Here is an 18907-nt window from a genome sequence, read left to right as displayed (position 1 = left end):
TTGGCAGTTACTGAAATTCCTCTCCTACTTACATGAAAATCATGCCTGACTCTCAAATAACACCTGATTTTGCAAATGTAAATATTGTATGTTGGAGACTGCGTGCCTGGCGACTGTGCTTTATTTGTAAAACTGTACAGTTAGAGAGGTATTATTTGGTGTTTTGTTTGGCATAATTCTGGTTAACAATATATTTGATGTCAGCTGTCATTATTTTAATCTAAATTCCCTTTGTAAATAGGGATTCCATGTCAGTTATTCCACTGATAGCATTGCAAGCATCCTTTGATTTGAGTTACATATTACAGATAGAGGGAACTGACTCCTAGCATCTACTATACAAATAAATTATTATTTTAAGTAGAATTTCAGGTATGGTCTAGTAACACTTCTTTTTATTTTTGCATCTTTATTTTAAAAAACCAACTATTTTTCAAATTATAATTTATTATGCTATTATTATATAAATTTAATATCTAAAAATAAATCTACGCATTGATGCATCTTTAGAAGACAAACAGTATTGACAAAGGTGGTAATTATCAAAATTATTTTTGTTACCATGCTTCATCCAGGGGGCTAGAGCTCTGAAGTGGCCTACAACCAGTGTTTTTAATCTATAGCATAGATAAACCATGTTGAAAATTAAAATCTGTCATAAGAACACACTCAGCAAGTTTGTAAGTGATGTGGTAAACTGCTCTTGTGGCTGGTTCCCATAGGCAGAGCTTTCCCAAGTAGTATTCTCTGAGGGTCAGTACATCCCAAAGGAGTTATAAAAGAATAAAAATGGCTCAGAAATATCCAGGGACAAAAAAAAAACCCAAAACCAAACCACAAAAAACCCAAATCCCAGCATAAGAATATTTGCTCGGCTTCTCTGGCTCTGTAGTTTAAACTGTGTTTTAGGCAGCTGTTCTGTCTCTGCTAGGGGCAACCAAGAGAGCCAAGACAGGTCTCTCTTCACTGGTGGGATGTCTCTGCTAGGGAATTGAGTCAGGAGACACACAGACCACAGCTGATATTAATTATTAAGCCTGTTATTAATTTAGCTGCCCTTACAAACAGAATCAGGGTGTTGTTGTTAGTGAAAGATGGCCACATCCATTGCTCCCGGTTTGCTCATGCCTGTGTTCATTTTAGCTCCCTGGTGGGAGCCGCAATAGGGAGACAGCCACATTTTCAGACAGCCAGCTCTCATTTGAAAGTGCACAAATGCAGCTCTAGCAATTTTTCTAGTTGCTTTGGGATTAAGTATCCCAAACAGTATGAATAATTCAGAGTAATGCGGTTTTTCAACAGGACATGTGGATTGAGGAGTCAAAAGGGCGGTAGAGGCTTGGCGTAGCAGCCACGTACAGGCAATTAGTGGCCCCTGAGATGCAGAGGAGCGTTGTGCCTGGCTGTTGCCTGGTGCTGTGATAGCCTGCTCTGCAGTGGATTTATACTTGATACTATTGCCATAATGAGCAATGTTGATTGCTCCAATACCTTTGAACTTGCCAGTTCTCAGGAAGTGCTTATGTGTGTAAATCTGAATTTGGTCTGAAGTCAGTATAGTAATCGGAGCAGTTTGGATTAGTGACTGCAAGGTACCTATTCTAAACTTTACTTTATCCTGTAATTATCACAGATGGATAGGTACCTATATTGCATATGAATAACTAAATTTAGAATTTTAACTAGACCCAAGCCATCATCCTACATTAAAGCGCAGCATGCGATATATTTTTGTACTTCATTATCTTGGTGACTTCTTTTACTGTTTATTTGTTACTGCCTGCTGTTTGTTTAATACAGTCTTCTCAAAATTAGGGTGAGGGGAGATTATGCAATGCAAAAAGATTTTAGTCTGTATGTGTATAATAAAACACATATATAGAAATAGTTTCTTAAAACTGGTTTGCTTGCTTATGTTCAGATAATTGTTTACCTTAGCTTAAAGGATTGTAAAAATAAGAATGTTGTGATGTGTCATTTATACTGTGCTGGTCTGAATCATGCTTGTGTGCAATCACTGAATCAGCTCACGGCATGGCTGCCAAGCTGCCCACACATTCCCTTGATGGATTTGCCAAGAGAAGTCTGATCTCCTTCTGGCCATCTGCATTTGTTTTGAGTCCTAAGTCCATGGGTGTGTGTATTAGCTACTGTATTTATCTTGTTGGAAGCTGGTTTTGACTTTTGTTTCAGTTTCCCCTGTTGACTTGACTTTTTGCATTTGTTTTTGAAAATCCTATGGACTTAGAATTGAGCTATGAGTAGGCTTCAGGTCACTTGATGTTTCTAGAGAAAAAAATTGTGTGTTAAATACACTGCAGCAGATCTACCACAAATCTCGAAAAACGGTTTTGAAATATAAATGCCAAATGTTACAATATAGTTTTTCAACTTAAAGTACTTGTTAAAAACCTGTATTTAAAGAAAAGTGCATAAAACCTGTGCCTTTTGGCATTTTATAGCTGAAACTAGGACAGTTCTTTTCTTTTCTTTTCTTTTCTTTTCTTTTCTTTTCTTTTCTTTTCTTTTCTTTTCTTTTCTTTTCTTTTCTTTTCTTTTCTTTTCTTTTCTTTTCTTTTCTTTTCTTTTCTTTTCTTTTCTTTTCTTTTCTTTTCTTTTCTTTTCTTTTCTTTTCTTTTCTTTTCTTTTCTTTTCTTTTCTTTCTTCTTTTCAGAGCTGTGCCCATCAGCTATTGTATTTTATTTTTTTTAATTTGCCTTCAGCATGCCTCACAGTCTGACAGGTCCTGATGGATGGATGCCTTTGCATGGGGGCTTATCAAAAGGAGCACAAGTGCTGTATCTCAGTTGGATTCTGCTGTTTACACTTCACCAGTCTTCCTTCTCTAGCTTTTCTCGTTCCTCATCTTAACCAGGGTAGATGCCTGTCAGTGTCTGGCTTTTCAAACTCCAGTGAAGGCACTTAATTAGCAGGATTCATTGCTAATTCAGGGATTTCAGCTGTAGGGCAAGACCTGTACAAGATCTGTGTGTTAGGTACTGTAGAAAGGCAAGAAAACTACCTTTTCTCTGCCAGAGAATCTAATGGACTGTTAATCACTAGTCAGTATACTGATTTTTAAACCTTAATCTGAGATGCATAATCCAGAACTAACCAATATGCCTCATGAAATGCCTGATAAGAGAACCTGAGCATAGTTTTGGGGAAAAATAACATTTTGATAGCAGATCTGTCGCATTGTGACTTTCCTACTTGCAGTCTAATGATACTTCAAATAAAGTGTACATTATAAATGGTTATCGTTGTCCTTTGGTCCTGAAAGCAAAGCTGTCATCTGTATGTGTTACCAGATGGTTGCAGCAGAAAAATTGTATTTTCATAGTCAGTTTTCATATCTTAACTCTATGCTGTTCATCCTTGAACTGTCATAACTTTCTGCTGTTGAGCATATTTTTTCTTCTTATCAATTTGTATTGGTTGTCTTTCTCCCTAGCCTTCTTAAACACCATTTGAAAGGATTTTTTTTCTCTAAAATTTTAATAATGAGGATTTTGGTTTTCTTTAATTGAAACAAGGCTCAGCTATTCAAGCCCTTCTTTTTTTATGTAGACTTAACAGCAAATATTCTTAAGAAGAAACATGAATCTCTAAGTTAATGCAAACTGACATTTTGCAGAAATGTTTTTTTCTTCAGGTCCAAAAGAAATCACCTTAACACAAAACTGTATGTGAATTTGCACCATTAAAAGATCAGTCCCTTTTCTTAGATGCTGGGGTACATCCTGGGAATGGTGGTCTAAGGGCACTGGTTGCAGGAGAGGTGTTGGCCCAGATAGCTGCATTAGCTGCCTCTGCTTGTAATATTTTTTGGCAGTCATGACAAGTATGGGTAGAGAAAACGGAAGAAACATCTTTAGCCATATGTACTGCTCCAACACCAATTTCTTGCCATGAACCACATTTGTTTTCAGCAGAATGAGTTCATTATGGAGTGTTGTGCTCAGATTAGTTATTCTAAGTATTTCCTGGTGTATTCTGCCTTGACATGAGTTGGGCATGAAGTATTAGAAGTATTTATCTGATTTTTCTGAAGTCATGTTTGGAGAATAAAAGTGAAAAATGGAGAGGAAATGCTTGTAAAACTTTATTTTTGCCTGTTCATAAGGTGACTTTTTTAAAAACACAAATTATATAAAATATCTCAAAGGGATTTGCAGATCATTAAACTCTTAAATGTACCTTTAAATGCTTGAAAACCCATATGTTCTATATTTTTATAGAGGTTTTATAAAAATTTCTTTGAATGTATGAAATTTTGAAGAGTTGTGGTTTTAGTTGGTTTGTTTGTGTGGGTTTTTTAATATTCTGATGCTAAATGTTTATGACATTAGGTGTCTGAAACTGTTTTTATGTAGCTCATACCTAGCAGGACTATGTATACATTTTTTTGCTTCCTCAGCCAAAGATGTTTTCCTTAAAAGAAACCAATTTTGACTTGGATTCCTCCCTAACAGTACTAGTGTAGTATGAAAAGCCAAAATTGCTGAAGGCTAAAGCTTGACCAGCAAAAGAATTGCCTGCAAAGAGTCATGCATACCAAAGATCATGATTTCCTAAGGACTGCATCTAGTTCTGCAGTTGAATTTCTCCTGGAGACTTGTGCATGAAGTGGTGTGAGCAGCGTGGGATGATGTGTGACTGGCAACTAGAAGTGATGCCACTGATTCTTTATTTGGGATGTATTGGGGAAAAATCTCTTCCCTAGTAATTGAAGAATGTTTTCAGTCTTTCCAGAAGCATTGTTTGCATGTCCTTTTTTTCTTCGTTTGTTTTGAAGAATGGAATTTTTAAGAATGGGATTGTGGGGTTCTGTAGTCCACTTGTTAAAAAGAAATGGTTCAGATCTGGAGCAGACAAGTATTGCAGGCAGCTGTGGAGTTTTCTGAGAGCTCTGTCTGGCAGAGCGCTCCTGGCCTCTGCTCAGGGATACCAGCTGCTGTGGTGGGAGCCTGCAAGGAGTGGCGAGGTGCCATCTCTCCTCTTTCCGGCTGCGGCAGCAGATGTTGAGCATAGCCGAGTCCCTCAGACTTGTGTGCTTTTTTACACAGTATCGTTGGAATTTGTTCACTGTGCTTTTGTGATTTAGATATACAGAATGAGTTTTTTAACAGAGAGTTTTTTCCTTTTTTATGGACTCTGAGACAGTGATGAACCTGCTTGTCCATCCCCAAAATACTCTGGAGACTCTGATTTTCCTCTAGCAGTATGTTAGACCAGCAATTCAGAGATTATGGTACTTCCAGAGACACATCCTTGCTGTACCTTTTCACCTTCCTCCTCATTTTTCCTCCCCTTTCACAGACACAGGAGGCTCAAATACACATGCAAGTACTTGAGCTTGAGTACTGCTGTTGGTGGTTGTCTCCTGAACCCCTGAAGTCTTGTGAGCCTTGATTTTTCCCTTCCAGAGACTGATGAAAGAGTCACTGAGATAGAGAACCTTGGATGTGGGCATAGTTTCCTCTTCTAAGCCAGCCTCCTTCTACATGCTTTTAGACTAAAACTTTTGTGGCACACCAACAGGAGATGAGCTATCCTTCCAAATGAGTCGGAGTTTTTAAAAAGAAAGTTTTGATTTACTAGAACAAAAGATGGCTAGGTCTTGGGAGAAATTGGAGAAGGATCCCTGCAATGAATACTGGCTGCCCTTTTAGTAAAGCTGAATCTCATTAGTGCATGGACAGGATGCACATATTGCTTTAGTACATTCTCTTTTTCTAGAGAGGTTTATATAAACCTAGCAATTATATGAGCTTTGGGTATTCTATCTGAAGAAAAACTGTGTCAGGGCAATCTAGTTTATATTAAGAGAGGAAACTTGTCTCTGTTCACTGTGAATAGAGGCTGAGATGGCTCTTGAAGTATTTTGAATATGCTGTCTTTTCAAGCACCACTTGAAAATTCAGTTGAAAGCTAGTGCAGAAAGCTGTCTGATACAACATGATGCTGTGCTGTTTATTCTGTTTTGTGCTTTTTCAGTACTGCATCTGAAGAAGGGTATTGATCTATGTGTAACTGCACTACACCAACATTGTAGGTGAGGGGCTTTGGGAGATTAGAGATTATGAGCAGAAGACAGACAGTTAAGAGTGGAGTTGATAAACCCACAGACATTAAATAATGAAAGAGTACTGAATGATGTGCAGTAATAGAAATCACTGCTACAATTGCAAAACATCACAACATTACAAATGGAGAGACAAATTCAAAATTAAATGTATTTGCAATGAGTTAAATTTCTTGAAAACTCAGCTTTCTTTGTAAATCTGAGCATATGAAAGGGTATTTATATGTAAAGAGCAACAAAGTAAATTAACCAAAGTTTTGACCTTTGAGAAAGGAAGGTAAATAAGGTGGCCGAAGAATAACTTAGTTTTGCCAAAAGCAAACGAGAGCATATAATGAAACATATGAAATACAGCTCTTGAAGAATTGCAAACTCTTAACTGGGAAGGTTGATAATAACTATACTTTTCATCTTTGTGATGTATATGAAGCAAAAAGCAGTGAATAAATCAAAACTAATTTGGCAGAGGCTAATATTTATGGTTGTGATCTCTTGCCTTTATGCTGCTTTTAGATTGTCATACTGTTGTTCTTCTTTAAAATTTTGTTTGTAATACAAGCTACAGAATAAAAATATCTATGTAGTTTATAATAGTTTGGATGCTAGATGTCAGAAGTCTGTCCCAGCCAGGTGTGGATAAAATATGCCTCTCTGGGAGGGAAAGGAGTGTGTAAACCAAGCTGGACCTAGAGCCCTCTCTGCTGGATGGCTGGGAAACAACACTTCAAGCAGGAAAAAAATAAGGATTTTTATGTAGAAAAGAAAGTCCAAGGCTAGTCAAGAAATCTAGACATAAACCATAAGTCCTACATAGTTGAAGTCTTCCCTATTATAAGCAGATGGAATAGGATACACTTATTTCATAAAATGGCCTTCTCTTATTAAATTATCAGGTGATATATTTTAATGATAATTCTTTTCTTCTGAGTAAATACGGGATCTGAGGGGGAAAGAAAAGAATTAACATTCCATCTTGGAAATTTGAAGAACTAATAATATCTATGCCAAAGAGGAATATTCAAGTAAAGGATTTTCTAACCAAATAAATCCTAGGGGTGTAGGTGGGTGCTGTGTTTTCGAAGTAACCAAAGAAATTAACACTGACTATAAAGCTGTAGTAATACATGGAGAATAGACTATTCCAAGATGAAGTACTCTTTGAAAAAGGCATTTGGCAAGATGTAACACATGTGTTTGTTTTAAAATAAGATATATTTTCCAGTAAGGGGGGAAACCCTATTATAGTAATTAAAGTCCATATTTTATTCCTAATGTAAAGCCAAACACAGACATTCAGAAATTTTTTTCATTCCATTTGACTAATGGAAACAGGGGAAAGGAGAATTGCAGAGAATAACTGGATTGTCACTTTACTACTAGCTTGAGAAGATCCATTAAAACTATGCAACTCCCTGAAGTCCAGTCACTTGTAACTGATTCTGAAGTGTGCATGAGCACATGTGGCTTTTTTAAGCCCAAAAAAGTCTAGTGGAGATAAGGGGGATCAACACTGAATAACTTGTGACGAGTGTTGACTCTTACTTCTTCCATGATTTTTCAAGATGGGATAGCAGCTGAAGACATTCATGACCTATCTGGCCACAGAAAGTTCATTAGGGAAAAAAATGCAGCCTTTGTGTACACATTTGAAAATGAGATCTCACTTACGTGGAGAGCTACAGCAAAACAGTTGCTCATCTTTATTAAACTTGCTTTCCCTTCATTTCCTGTCTAGGAAAGGAGAAACACATTTTGGAAATGTTTGATGTTTTGTAAAGGGTTCATTATAAGATATTTCTTTTTCTTGAGTCGTCATTTCACTTAAGGTAACAACTTGATTAATGTAATTATAGAGCAGATAGTGTGATGGGGTTGCTTTAGGGCTTTGTTCCTACTTTTTTCAAGTCACAGTCACATAACCTCTTCAAAATTTAGATTAAAAATGGTGTACGAAATGTAGCCTAGTAAGATACAGGAATATTTTGTAATATATTTTTGTTCCATGTGAATCAAACCCAATTTCTGAGAAAAAAAACAACAAAAACAGAAACAAAGAACCTGTCTAGGTAAGCAAGCTAACTGGCTGTAGTTAGCACAGCAGAGTAAAGCTTCAGCAGCCAGAGTGCTCGATGCTGGTATGCTAAACCCACACTCATGTTTCTGTTGTAAATGCACCATCTTTCTTACAGTAGCTTGGGTAATTTCTGAAGATGTTTTGGACAGACAGACCTCATTAAAAGCTGAAAATGAGTGGAGTGAATATATGGCTGCTTCCTTCTTCAGCTGTAATTTAGCAGTTTTGCGGGTGCTACACTTGGGCTACTCAGGAGATGTTAGCTAGTTCTGTGCTGAGATGGAGTTATTGTATTTGTACAGGTCTTTTATGGCTCAATAAAACCTTTTTCCCAAAATAATTGCACCATTATAAATTCTGTTTAATTTTAAATAGATTTTAAGTTGCTGATGTTCCCGGACTATGATTTTCTGCAGAAGTTTTCTCAGAATGATTATCTCTTATGTACATCTATACATGAGTTTTATTTTTCTTTTTGTTTTTTTAGGGCATGGCTTTTACCTTGGAGGAGAGGCAACAATTGAATATTCATGGATTATTGCCACCTTGCTTTCTTGGTCAAGACGCTCAGGTTTATACAATTCTTCAGAATTTTGAAAGGCTGACATGTGACCTAGACAGGTAAAGTATGGCTATGAAACTTTATCCTACTCACCAATTTATGAGTCACTTTGATAAAAAAATCCACTTTCACATTCCAAAAAAATCAACTCCTACTTTAAAATTCTAATCTTCCAGAGCTGTTCACATGAATTTTCTTTGATAACCAAATGATTGATACTGGTCATTATCACCAGGTGATAAAGGTCACTGGAAGCAAATGAACACATGTGAAACTAAAAGTCAGTAATCACTTTACAGGCATATAGATACATATGCATTAAAAATAGTACATTTGAAAAATGTTATAAAACTAATATGTAACATAGTATTGCTGTGCTTGGGTATTTTTAAGCAAAAAATCTGGAAAGGGCTTTGTGGAGGGATAGAATGTAAGAGAACAGTGCAGAAGGTAATCTTACACGTGAGGAGTTGCAGCTGTACCAGTCACGAAGATTAGGAGCAGGCGTGCCCTTAATAGGCCACAGCTGTGTCCAGTAAGAAGAGTGCTACAAAAGAGTGGGTTAGCTGGGTGAGGTGGGAGTTGGAGTTTGTGCTGTGAAGTGCTGCCCATGAGAAATCACCACGAAGGTGTGGGACTTCTGCAATAAGATGACAACAGGGCTTTAAGTATTTATGAATACTTAATTTTTTTTCCTAAAAAATATTGTATTTTATAGGTGCTCGAACAAAAATTTGTCATTTCTTCCCCCTCTGCCTTGCTTTTCTCTGTCATGGAATGTCTTCCTATCAGTATGTAACATATGGCCTCTAGGTACCCATCTGTTGGTGACAAGGCTTTTTTATAATTTCAAGTTGCCACAATCTTTGTTTTTTATAGAGTCAGGATAGGATGAGGACAGCCTGCCTTGCAAGTGAAGAGCTTGCAAGTGTGTCTTTTGTAGTTTAACTATTCTCCAGCGCTCTCAGGAAGGCCATTATTGGTTATTACCACAGAGCAGTAGCTTTCTAGGCTGGGCTATTTATGAGTTCCTGCATATAGAAAAGAGTAAATTTTCATGAAGCCCCCTGATTCAACCATTGATGTTACCATAGGAGAAAACTTTCTCTGTTCTTCTGTCCCTATCTCCTCTTTAACTCTGCATTGAGGTAGTCCCTTCATGATACAACTTGTTGTTTCATGTGTTTCAGGACATTTAAAGCAGTTCCAACTGCTTGTTTCAGCTTGAATTGCCAGAATTTCTCTTCACCTGTAGCTTGAAATCGATAGGGAAAAAGATCTTACCCCATTGTTATATATAGTTTTTTAACTAGGAAACAATTTTGCTCCTACTTCAGATCATAGCAGAAAAGCACTCCTGCTTCTCAAAATGTCACAGATGGAATGTCACAGATCTAGCTATTCAACGTAGCAGTATTTTAGTGTCTTAATTCTTTGCTTTTGTTAGCAAAAAATTCTGGATATTCAAGTGGCTTTTTGCCAAAATGAAAAATTTCTTCAGGAAGGAAGTTTTAAATGACAGAGTATTGAAACTTTGAATGATGTGCCTTTTGAACTGCAGTAAAACACTGTATGCTGAAGTTTTGATTGCACTGGGAATAATGAAACAAAAATAACTGTCTCCAAGTATTGTGGCAATACTTTGCAGCTATATTCATTGTGTCAAAAAATAAGGAAAGATAAACCTGTCTGTCTTGGGGGTGGGGAAGGAAATATTTTTCTAAAATGTAACTAATCCATGTTTGATAGACAAAAATAATACAAAAGCATAAAGAAATATAATGTGGTTATAAATAAATGTAACCACAAACATTTGCTTCAGAGAATATTCTTCCAAAACTGCCCCTGTTAACCTTAAGATCTGTAAAGACTTAATTAAACAAAAACTTGGTGTCATTATTTCCCCCCTGTGAGTTTTCTTTGGCATTTTCTCTTTTCCAAATACATAGTTGGGTCAGGAAGAAATTTTTTTCCTGCTCCTGTGACCAGACATCTGTAAAACAGAAGCGCTAACATGAAGTTATTTCATCCATGTGTCTTGAACATTCGACTGTAGCTTGCCATTTTGTACTATAAAGCCAGTTTTATTATAATGCCTGCTTTAGTATAGAGGTTATATTGTACTGTACAGCTTTGCAGCACACATTTATTCTTCTTAATTCGGTTTTAGTGATGCCGTTCAACTGAGAAATATTCACAGAAATAACTTGAAGCTATTACAAGTTAGTTTTTTTTCTCACTGTGTCTACTAGTCAGAATACTTCAAATAAGGTTTTAGTAATTAGCATCCAAAAAAAGTGAATAGCTGTGTTTATTTTTCAGTTTTTTTCTGTGATGTGTGTCTGCGCTATTTTCTCAGCTGTAATTTTGTAATTGTTCAAATATTTGAATCTTCTCCTTCCCCTTACAGTGTGAATAAACGTTGTGGCCCCATTTGTAATGCTGGAGAAGCTTTGGTGGGATCTCCATCCATGGGAGTGATTCCAAACCTGACTGAGCATGGCCCTGGGCAAACTGCTCTAGTTGTCTCTGCTTTGAGGAGGGGATCAGATGAGGCAATCTCTTTTCCAACCTCAGCTAGTGTATGCTTTCATAACTCACATCCATAGTAGTTAAGAAACAAATTATCAGGGATAATCTTGGATTGAGGCAAATTGCGCAAATTAAGTTAGGTCATCCCTTAAGAATATTAAATTATATAAGTCCACAAGTACCCTCCAAGCGGAACATTTTCTTTAAGAAATCATATTTATACTCTGTCTGAACACCCAGCAGATCTCAACTGACTATTCATGTCATGCTATGTTTTGATAAAAAAATATTATCCTCAGGTATTACTGGGGCTTTATACAGCTGTGATGTTTTCTCTATTTTTTTAGCAAAATAACACTGTGTTACATGCAGAAGTCTGCATTTGAGACCACTGATGAAAAGACTTGGTAACATTTGCATGAAGAAGATAATTCCTTTTAAGATTGTAAACATTGACATCTTGGGCTCCTTTGTAGATAAAATTTGTCTGTGAATTGAGAGTACAAAAATCTGCATGTGCAAAATGTGACTTGCAGGGGTGTTTGTAAGTCAAATGTCTGACAATTTCATTGGAGTATGTCAGTAAAGAGCCTGCTTGCAGAACATGTGCATTACATGTGGTGAGCTCAGTCCTCAAGGCAGTATGTGAACTCTGGTCTCCTATATTTATAATCCTATCAAAGAATTTTAAAGAAGAGTGAATGTGATCCTGACACAATTATTCCTTGAATCTCTTCACTGATGAAGAATGTTAGAAGCTTTGGCTGTTTTAACTGGAACTTGAACTCTCAGGGGCTCCCTGTAAAGGCAGGTACTCAAGGACAATCTTGCATAAGAGCATGCAGTTATTGTCTTCTACTGAGTACAGATGTCCTAAATTCGGGAAAACTCCCATGCTTCTTGCAGTATGCATCTGGCATAGTCTTTGCTCCCGTAGAAACAGTTATTGAAAAGAGGTGAAGGGAGGCTGTTGTCTTCCTTCTGGAGCTTGGCAGTAGGTGTGTACTTGTGTGTTTTATGTCCAAATACCAAAGATTAAGTACAGGCGTTTAGATATTGCAGGAGTGGAAGCTGTGAAATACCTTAGAAAGGAATCATCTAATGAAACATTAATGCTGTGTATGGCAGCATTTTACTCTGGCAAGATGGGCCTGGTTTTGCTTGGAAAGAGGGTGTGTGTAAATTCATAAAGCTAAGTTGCTAGCTAGTGCCATGGCACGACATGTTTTGGCACTGCTGAAATGCCGTTGTGAACTTGTAGCATGAAACTGTTGTACTCTGAAATACCAAAATATACAAAATGAATGTGGAACAGCAGCAAGTCAATTGCCTGGGATGCTTGGCAAAAACGACACCAGTAAGAGGAAAAAATTCTATTCCTCCAGCTTAATTTGGAAAAGCTGTGATGAATTCTGCAAGTATTTTTTTTTCTTCTCCCCTGTATGTTCTTAATTGTCTTTATTCTTGCTTTGTATTGATACTAAAATTGTTGCTCCTGCACAGTGACATCATCTGCCTGAGCTTTTCTTTCTTCAAAGAGTCACACTGTAAAACATTATACTGGATGTGTTAACATTAGAGAGGGGCTATCCAATTGCTTTTCCAGAGAAGATGGCCTTATTTTGTTTTTTTCTTAAAGTTCTCTCTTTCTAATGATTTTTTATATAAATACTGATGAAGCAGAGTAATAGAGCTAAGTGTCTTCCACAGGTTAAAAATAATAGCCTTTCCTCCCACCTTCTTTGTTTACTCTCATATTTTTCAAGATGAGAGTAAAACAAAAGTGGGATTTGTTCTATTTTTACCTCTCCATTTGGCCTTGTAAAGTGTATGCCAGTCATAGTTGGGCCAGTTATCCTAAGAATCATCAGTAACTTTTTGATATTTATATCAGTTTTCTTTTGGATTTTGGATGATATGTGGGTTGCATCCTTTTGTTGCTACTGTATTTCATTCCCTCCATGATATGAAACATTCTTAGGTGAAGTAAAGGCCAGGGGAGAAGAGTGACATGCTGAAATTTCAATGCTTGGCAGTTTCCTCTGTCTGACTTGCCAGACCTTGGTTTTTGTCCTCTGAAACTTTTCTCTGAAATCTTCATTCAAGACTCCTTGTCCGAGGACAGACAATACTTTTCTCCCTTTTTATAGCACAAGTGATTGTCTTCATTGTTTTATTATTTGTTTTCATTATGTTTTCGATTAAATATGGGTTTCAGTAAAAGATTCCATTAAATACTGAATTTTAAATATATTTTTAAACACAATGCTGAAAGGCACTTCATGCTTTTAGTTGTGTAGATACTTGGGTGTTGCTAAAAGATGCATACTTGTTGTCTAATGCATTATAAACAACCCTACATTGACTATGAAGCATTTTTGGTTTTCCCTTTAGAAGGAATTTTTGAGAAATTTGATGCCCTTAACTAAGCAAATTGCAATGCTGAGAAGGAAGATATACCTGCCATTGAAAAAGCCTGATAAAAATTGCACTTCCCTAGAAATGTTTTTCACTTTATAATAGTATTTCTTATATTTTCAAATATGTAATATTTGAAAATATAAGTAGTATGCAGTTAGTCCTTTTGCAAGTTCTTTAGTATATCATGAATATAAAAGTGGCATGATAAAAACAAAGAAGAAAATAAACCCCCAGTTTAACACTATACTACAGTAGAAATTGAGAGTTTTAACAAATGGTTAAAACTGCAGGTTTTTCCTTTGAAGCCCCGAGGAAGACTTTTGCTAAGCTTTTAGTTTCTTTTGTGAAAGATTTCTTTATCCTCTTTAAAATCTGGGCTTGATCTGAGTAATAGGAAATGATGATGAAAAGGTATTTTGTACTCTTAAGCCACTCCTCATTTTAAATGAAATTGATTAAAAAAAAAAAAAACAAAAAAAAAACCCCCCAGCAACTGCTTAGGAATGGTGCTGTGGCTCACATGGTGTTGAAATGTCCAGTACAGAGTGGAGGCCAAAAATATGCATGATGTTCTCTAACATCACTTTAAATGTTCTCCAGAAACAAAAGGAAAGTCTTCATGTGTATTTACAACTACATGTGCAAGAACTTGTATTTCAGGATAAATGTTGGGATAGTCCATCCTCAGGAGAAAGGTTTTAATAAAGAAAATGCCCTGAGAATTCAAGACATTGCAATACATGCTATATCATAATGAAATACTGGGAAAATGAAAGGCTCTAGGGAAACGTAATAATATGAAAGAAAATTAGTGTGTATGTATGTATATTTGTAGCTGAGAATTACAAGAGCAGGATGTAATTTAACCTTGGAGAACATTCAAACCTAATGTGTGTGATGGAAGGTGGTTCCAGCTGCCTCACGGTGATGGTATTTAGAGAAACTGCAACTTTTGGTTTCTAGATCTTTATCTGTTTAGGGTCTAAAATACCCTTCATGGCACAAGGGCAGGGATATTGTTTTGTCTCACTTCTGTCACCTCATTACAGTCACCAACTGCCAAACTGGCTTCACTTGCCTGCTTATAGTGCTGATTAAAGGTTTACAGAACAGATCCCAAAAGGAGCCCTGATAGACTGAGATAGGCAAGCTAAACTTGGATGGAATGTATTCAGATTTACTGAGCTGCTCTTTGGTTACTTGACTATGTTTGTGTCTTCCTAAAGAATGAGTTGGATTTTATTGAGGCATGTGATGCCTAAGTATGCAGAAGGAAAGTTCATATTAATAATAGTTAAGTACACAAATCTCTAGGCTTTTGGAAGGAATGTGTTTTATACGTATCCTCAACACTTGTGTAATAAAATGGTGGGCATATTAAACTTTTTGAGTGTAAGTAATTAGTAATGCATTGCAAATTAAAAAACCCTACATAAATTGCATACGTAAGTTAAAGATTTTATATAAGCATATTGGTATATAAGACTACTTATTTTTTACAGGAATACTTAACATTGCTAAAACTAGTGAATAGACAGGTAAGGTGTAAGATCACTAAATTTCTAAATTTTAAGTGCTCACAAAGTGACAGTCATACCTGTGTGAACTGGTATAACTTGAAGTCTCTCACAGACTGATATAATTTGTCACACTCAGCCATGGAGTTTGGCTTCCTGATTGGTATCTAGAAACAGTAATGTAATTATTCAATGTAAGTGTAATGGTAGTAAAAAGTAGTTCAAGCTAAACATGAACTTTCTTTCAGTCTTGTTTATATGGTTCTTTTTTCTCATTGGTTTTCTTTTTAAATAAATATAGAACTTCCTCAAAATTGCTTTTAGTTAGGAGATATAACATTGCAGGTTTCAAGTCAAACATAGACTTAGGGGATCAGAGACCATGTGTGTCTGCTTTGTTTTCAAAAGCTTTGTTTTTCAGTATTTATTTGAAGTATTATTCTGGATTTAAGATAAATTTCTATCTAGGAAAGAGCATGCAAAGCTTAATGTTTTTAGTTCTGTTTTCTTTGGGCAAGTGAGTAAGCTTGTTTAAGTTATATTTAATACTGGTCTCATTTCAAGTGGAACAACTGATGTACACAGATAAGGTTCTGACAGACTAAATCCTCAATTGCAGCACAGTGTTCTATACCTGAGAGGGATTATCTTCCTGAGTATGTAGAGTTTGACAATTTTGTGATGGCTTCAGGTTCTCTGTGTCAACCAGTTTGTTATACTTTGTGTCTGAACCATTTGTGCTGTTAAGACTAGGAGGAATTTGAATACTTTCAATAGGACAGAGGCTATTACAGAACAAACATAATTTTAACTATCCAAACACCAAATCTATTTCTAAATCTACTTTATATGTTCCCTTGATGTGTGTCTAATTTTATGTAATTCTCCACAGATACATGCTGCTAATGAGTCTTCAGGATCGAAATGAAAAGCTGTTCTATAAAGTGCTGGCTTCTGACATTGAAAAGTTCATGCCTATTGTTTATACTCCCACTGTGGGGCTGGCTTGCCAACAATATGGTTTGGCATTCCGCAGGCCAAGGTATGTGAGTTTATACTTCAAATAAAAGTAATTGAATCTTATTTTCCTCTTGGCAGATTTCTGTAGGGGTTTTCTAACAGCTGCATGTAAGCCAAAACTGCAGTAATTGAGATCATCCAAGCTACACTTTTGGTCTACATTAAGCAATAATTTGTGCATTTCTTATCTGCATTAAGAAGGCAAAGGGTTGGTTGATTTGCATTAAAACATGAGTAGATTTTTAATCTTATTGACTGATTAGAACTATTAAACTATATAGTATATGTACTGTATTATACTGTATAGTGTTACTATTATATTGGTTTAGAATCCTAGCTGCATATTAGAAGAAGACAGGAGAAGAATGGAACTTTAGCTTTAGTTTTGTTTTAGAAACTTGAAAAGCATAGACTTTTTCCTGTATAAATATTAATGTAATTGGTATTTTATACATACACACACACACACATATATAAATGTGTTCAAACAATATGTGTACAAACTAAGAATGCATTATATATGTATCTACTGATATCTTAAAAATTATCACAAATCATCAAAGTGCCTGTTTCACTACTTAATGATATCTTCTTTCATAGGTTGGTTACTGGAGTGGTTTTATTCTGTGTGCAATATCTGTATTTATAAAATGATGAGGAAGTGGTGTGAAAGAAGGATGGACACTTCTGTTTCACTCTGCCTCTTGCACATCAACTCACCAAGTGTGAGTTGCTGTTTGAGAACATTGTGTATGTCACTGCCTTCATGTGCAAACTGGAACAACACCTTGGAGCCTTCTGCAGAATTTTCTGGCAAAGAAATAGATAAATAAGCTGTAGCTGTTAACAGAAATAGGTTTTTTACAGTGAAGGCATTGATCAAAAGTAAGAAGCTTGCAAGATGTAAGGGAACAAATGACTGCTTACAGATTCCTCAGCAGGAGATATTTCAGAGAGATTTATGGCTTCAAGGTTTTGTCCTTAATGTGAGAATCATTTTGGCCTTGTGACTGATACAATGAGTCAGGACCATCTGGTCGACTGCAGAAAACAAGAATTCCCACTTCTGTGCATATTAAAAAGTTCAAAAATATCTCAAGAATCATTATTTAAACCTATGTAATGATCTGTGGCTTTTAGGTGCCTCCCTTAGTAAAAGAACTCATCTCCTTTTTCTGCCCCCCGTATTTGCCACCATGGTGATTTTATTGGCCTTCCAGGAAGTGCTAAATGTGTCTGGAAATTAGGTCTTTGCTTACACTGGTCTCATTACTCCTCATTTTGATATTCTTTGCATATAAAATATTTCACAAGGAGTACCTCTGCCCGTGCATGTACTTTTCCCTTTCTCCCAGATGTGTGAAGCATCTGTGGAGAAAAACACCCAGTTTAATTAGTGTCATGGAATTGTTAAGTTTTCAAAAGACCTCCAAGGTCATTGAGCACAATTTTTGACTGAAAACCACCATGTCAGCTAAACCATAGCACATTTCTTGAACACTTCCAGGGATGGTGACTCCACCCCCTCCCTGGACTGCCTGTTGCAATGCTTGACCACCTTTTCAGTGAAGAATTCTTCTTGATGTCCAACCTGAAACTGCCTGGCAGAGCTTGAGACTATTTCCTTGCATCCTGTCATTCACTGCCTGCCAGAAGAGTCCAAGCCCTGCCTGGCTACAACCTCCTTTCAGGCAGTAGATAAGGCAGGGTGATAAGGTTACCCTGAGCCTCCTCAGGGCTGAACAACCCCGATTCCCTCAGCCACTCCTCCCACGACTTGTGCTCCAGAGCCTTCATCACCTCTTTTGCCCTTCTCTGGATGTGTTCCAGCACCTCAATATCTCCTTTGTAGCAGGGCTGGAAAGAAATGATCTTTAGGGTCCCTTACAATCCAAGCTATTCTGTGGTTCTATGATCTTTAAACAGACTCTTTCCTGCTTAAGAAAATACCCGCAATGCAGTCTTCCACTGTGCTGTTAGAGATACATTTTTTTCCCTGAGAAAAAGATTTTCTAGATTATTCCAACCAACTATGCAAAACAACCAATATAATTTAGTTTAAAATTGCATTCTTGACCATCCCTTAGTTAGCATTAAGGTTTATATACCAGCATACCTCATAAACAGCATCCTTCATGAGATGGATGGAGAAGAAAATATAAACATCAAATTTAATATTCTGCAGGAGAAAAGGAGTAAAAGATGTAAGATTTAGTCCAGGCTATATCATCTTACAATTTTGATGGATTTTTTTTTCAAGAAGTTGCGATCAAGGAACAAGGTATAATCTGATCATACCTTAAAAAATAGTATTCTCACTGTAAGAACTGTCTGTATCTGCTTTATGCTGACTCATATGAACGTGCTGTCTTTACACAGAAGTGACTGTTTTTATTTCACAATGGTTCTTTATTTCAGAATATTTTTTAATATTGCCTCTTCCCACTGTTTGCTATTTCATAGTTTAATACAGATCCCGTTAGAAACATACTTGGAGGTAAATGAGTTTAAAATTACTGCTGCAGATCATATTTATCTACAAAAAAGTTTGTCAAGCGGTGTCATTTAGTTTATGTCTGTAAGGATGTTTTCCAATATTCAGTTATACTTCTTTACTTTGTGAAATGAGTTTGAAGTGCCTGGCTTGCAAGCTATCTCTTGAGGCAAGGAACAGCAAAATTAATTTAGAGTTG

The 18907-nt window shown here is 36.4% G+C and overlaps 1 protein-coding gene across 2 annotated transcripts in view; it reads left to right on the top strand.

The window, feature by feature from the left end:
* The window catches only part of ME1 (malic enzyme 1), a 154974-nt gene that overhangs the window by 30257 nt on the left and 105810 nt on the right, over positions 1-18907 (top strand). For both annotated transcript variants that reach the window (XM_063150571.1, XM_063150572.1), the window contains exons 2-3: positions 8650-8783; positions 16087-16236. In XM_063150571.1, coding sequence (XP_063006641.1) covers positions 8650-8783; positions 16087-16236 — 284 coding nt within the window. The remainder of the gene's footprint in view (positions 1-8649; positions 8784-16086; positions 16237-18907) is intronic.

This window comes from Melospiza melodia, chromosome 3, assembly GCF_035770615.1.
Source record: "Melospiza melodia melodia isolate bMelMel2 chromosome 3, bMelMel2.pri, whole genome shotgun sequence".
NCBI classification, from domain to species: Eukaryota; Metazoa; Chordata; class Aves; order Passeriformes; family Passerellidae; genus Melospiza; species Melospiza melodia.
Note: the sequence above shows the minus strand (reverse complement) of the source record. Positions and strands in the feature narration are given on the sequence as shown.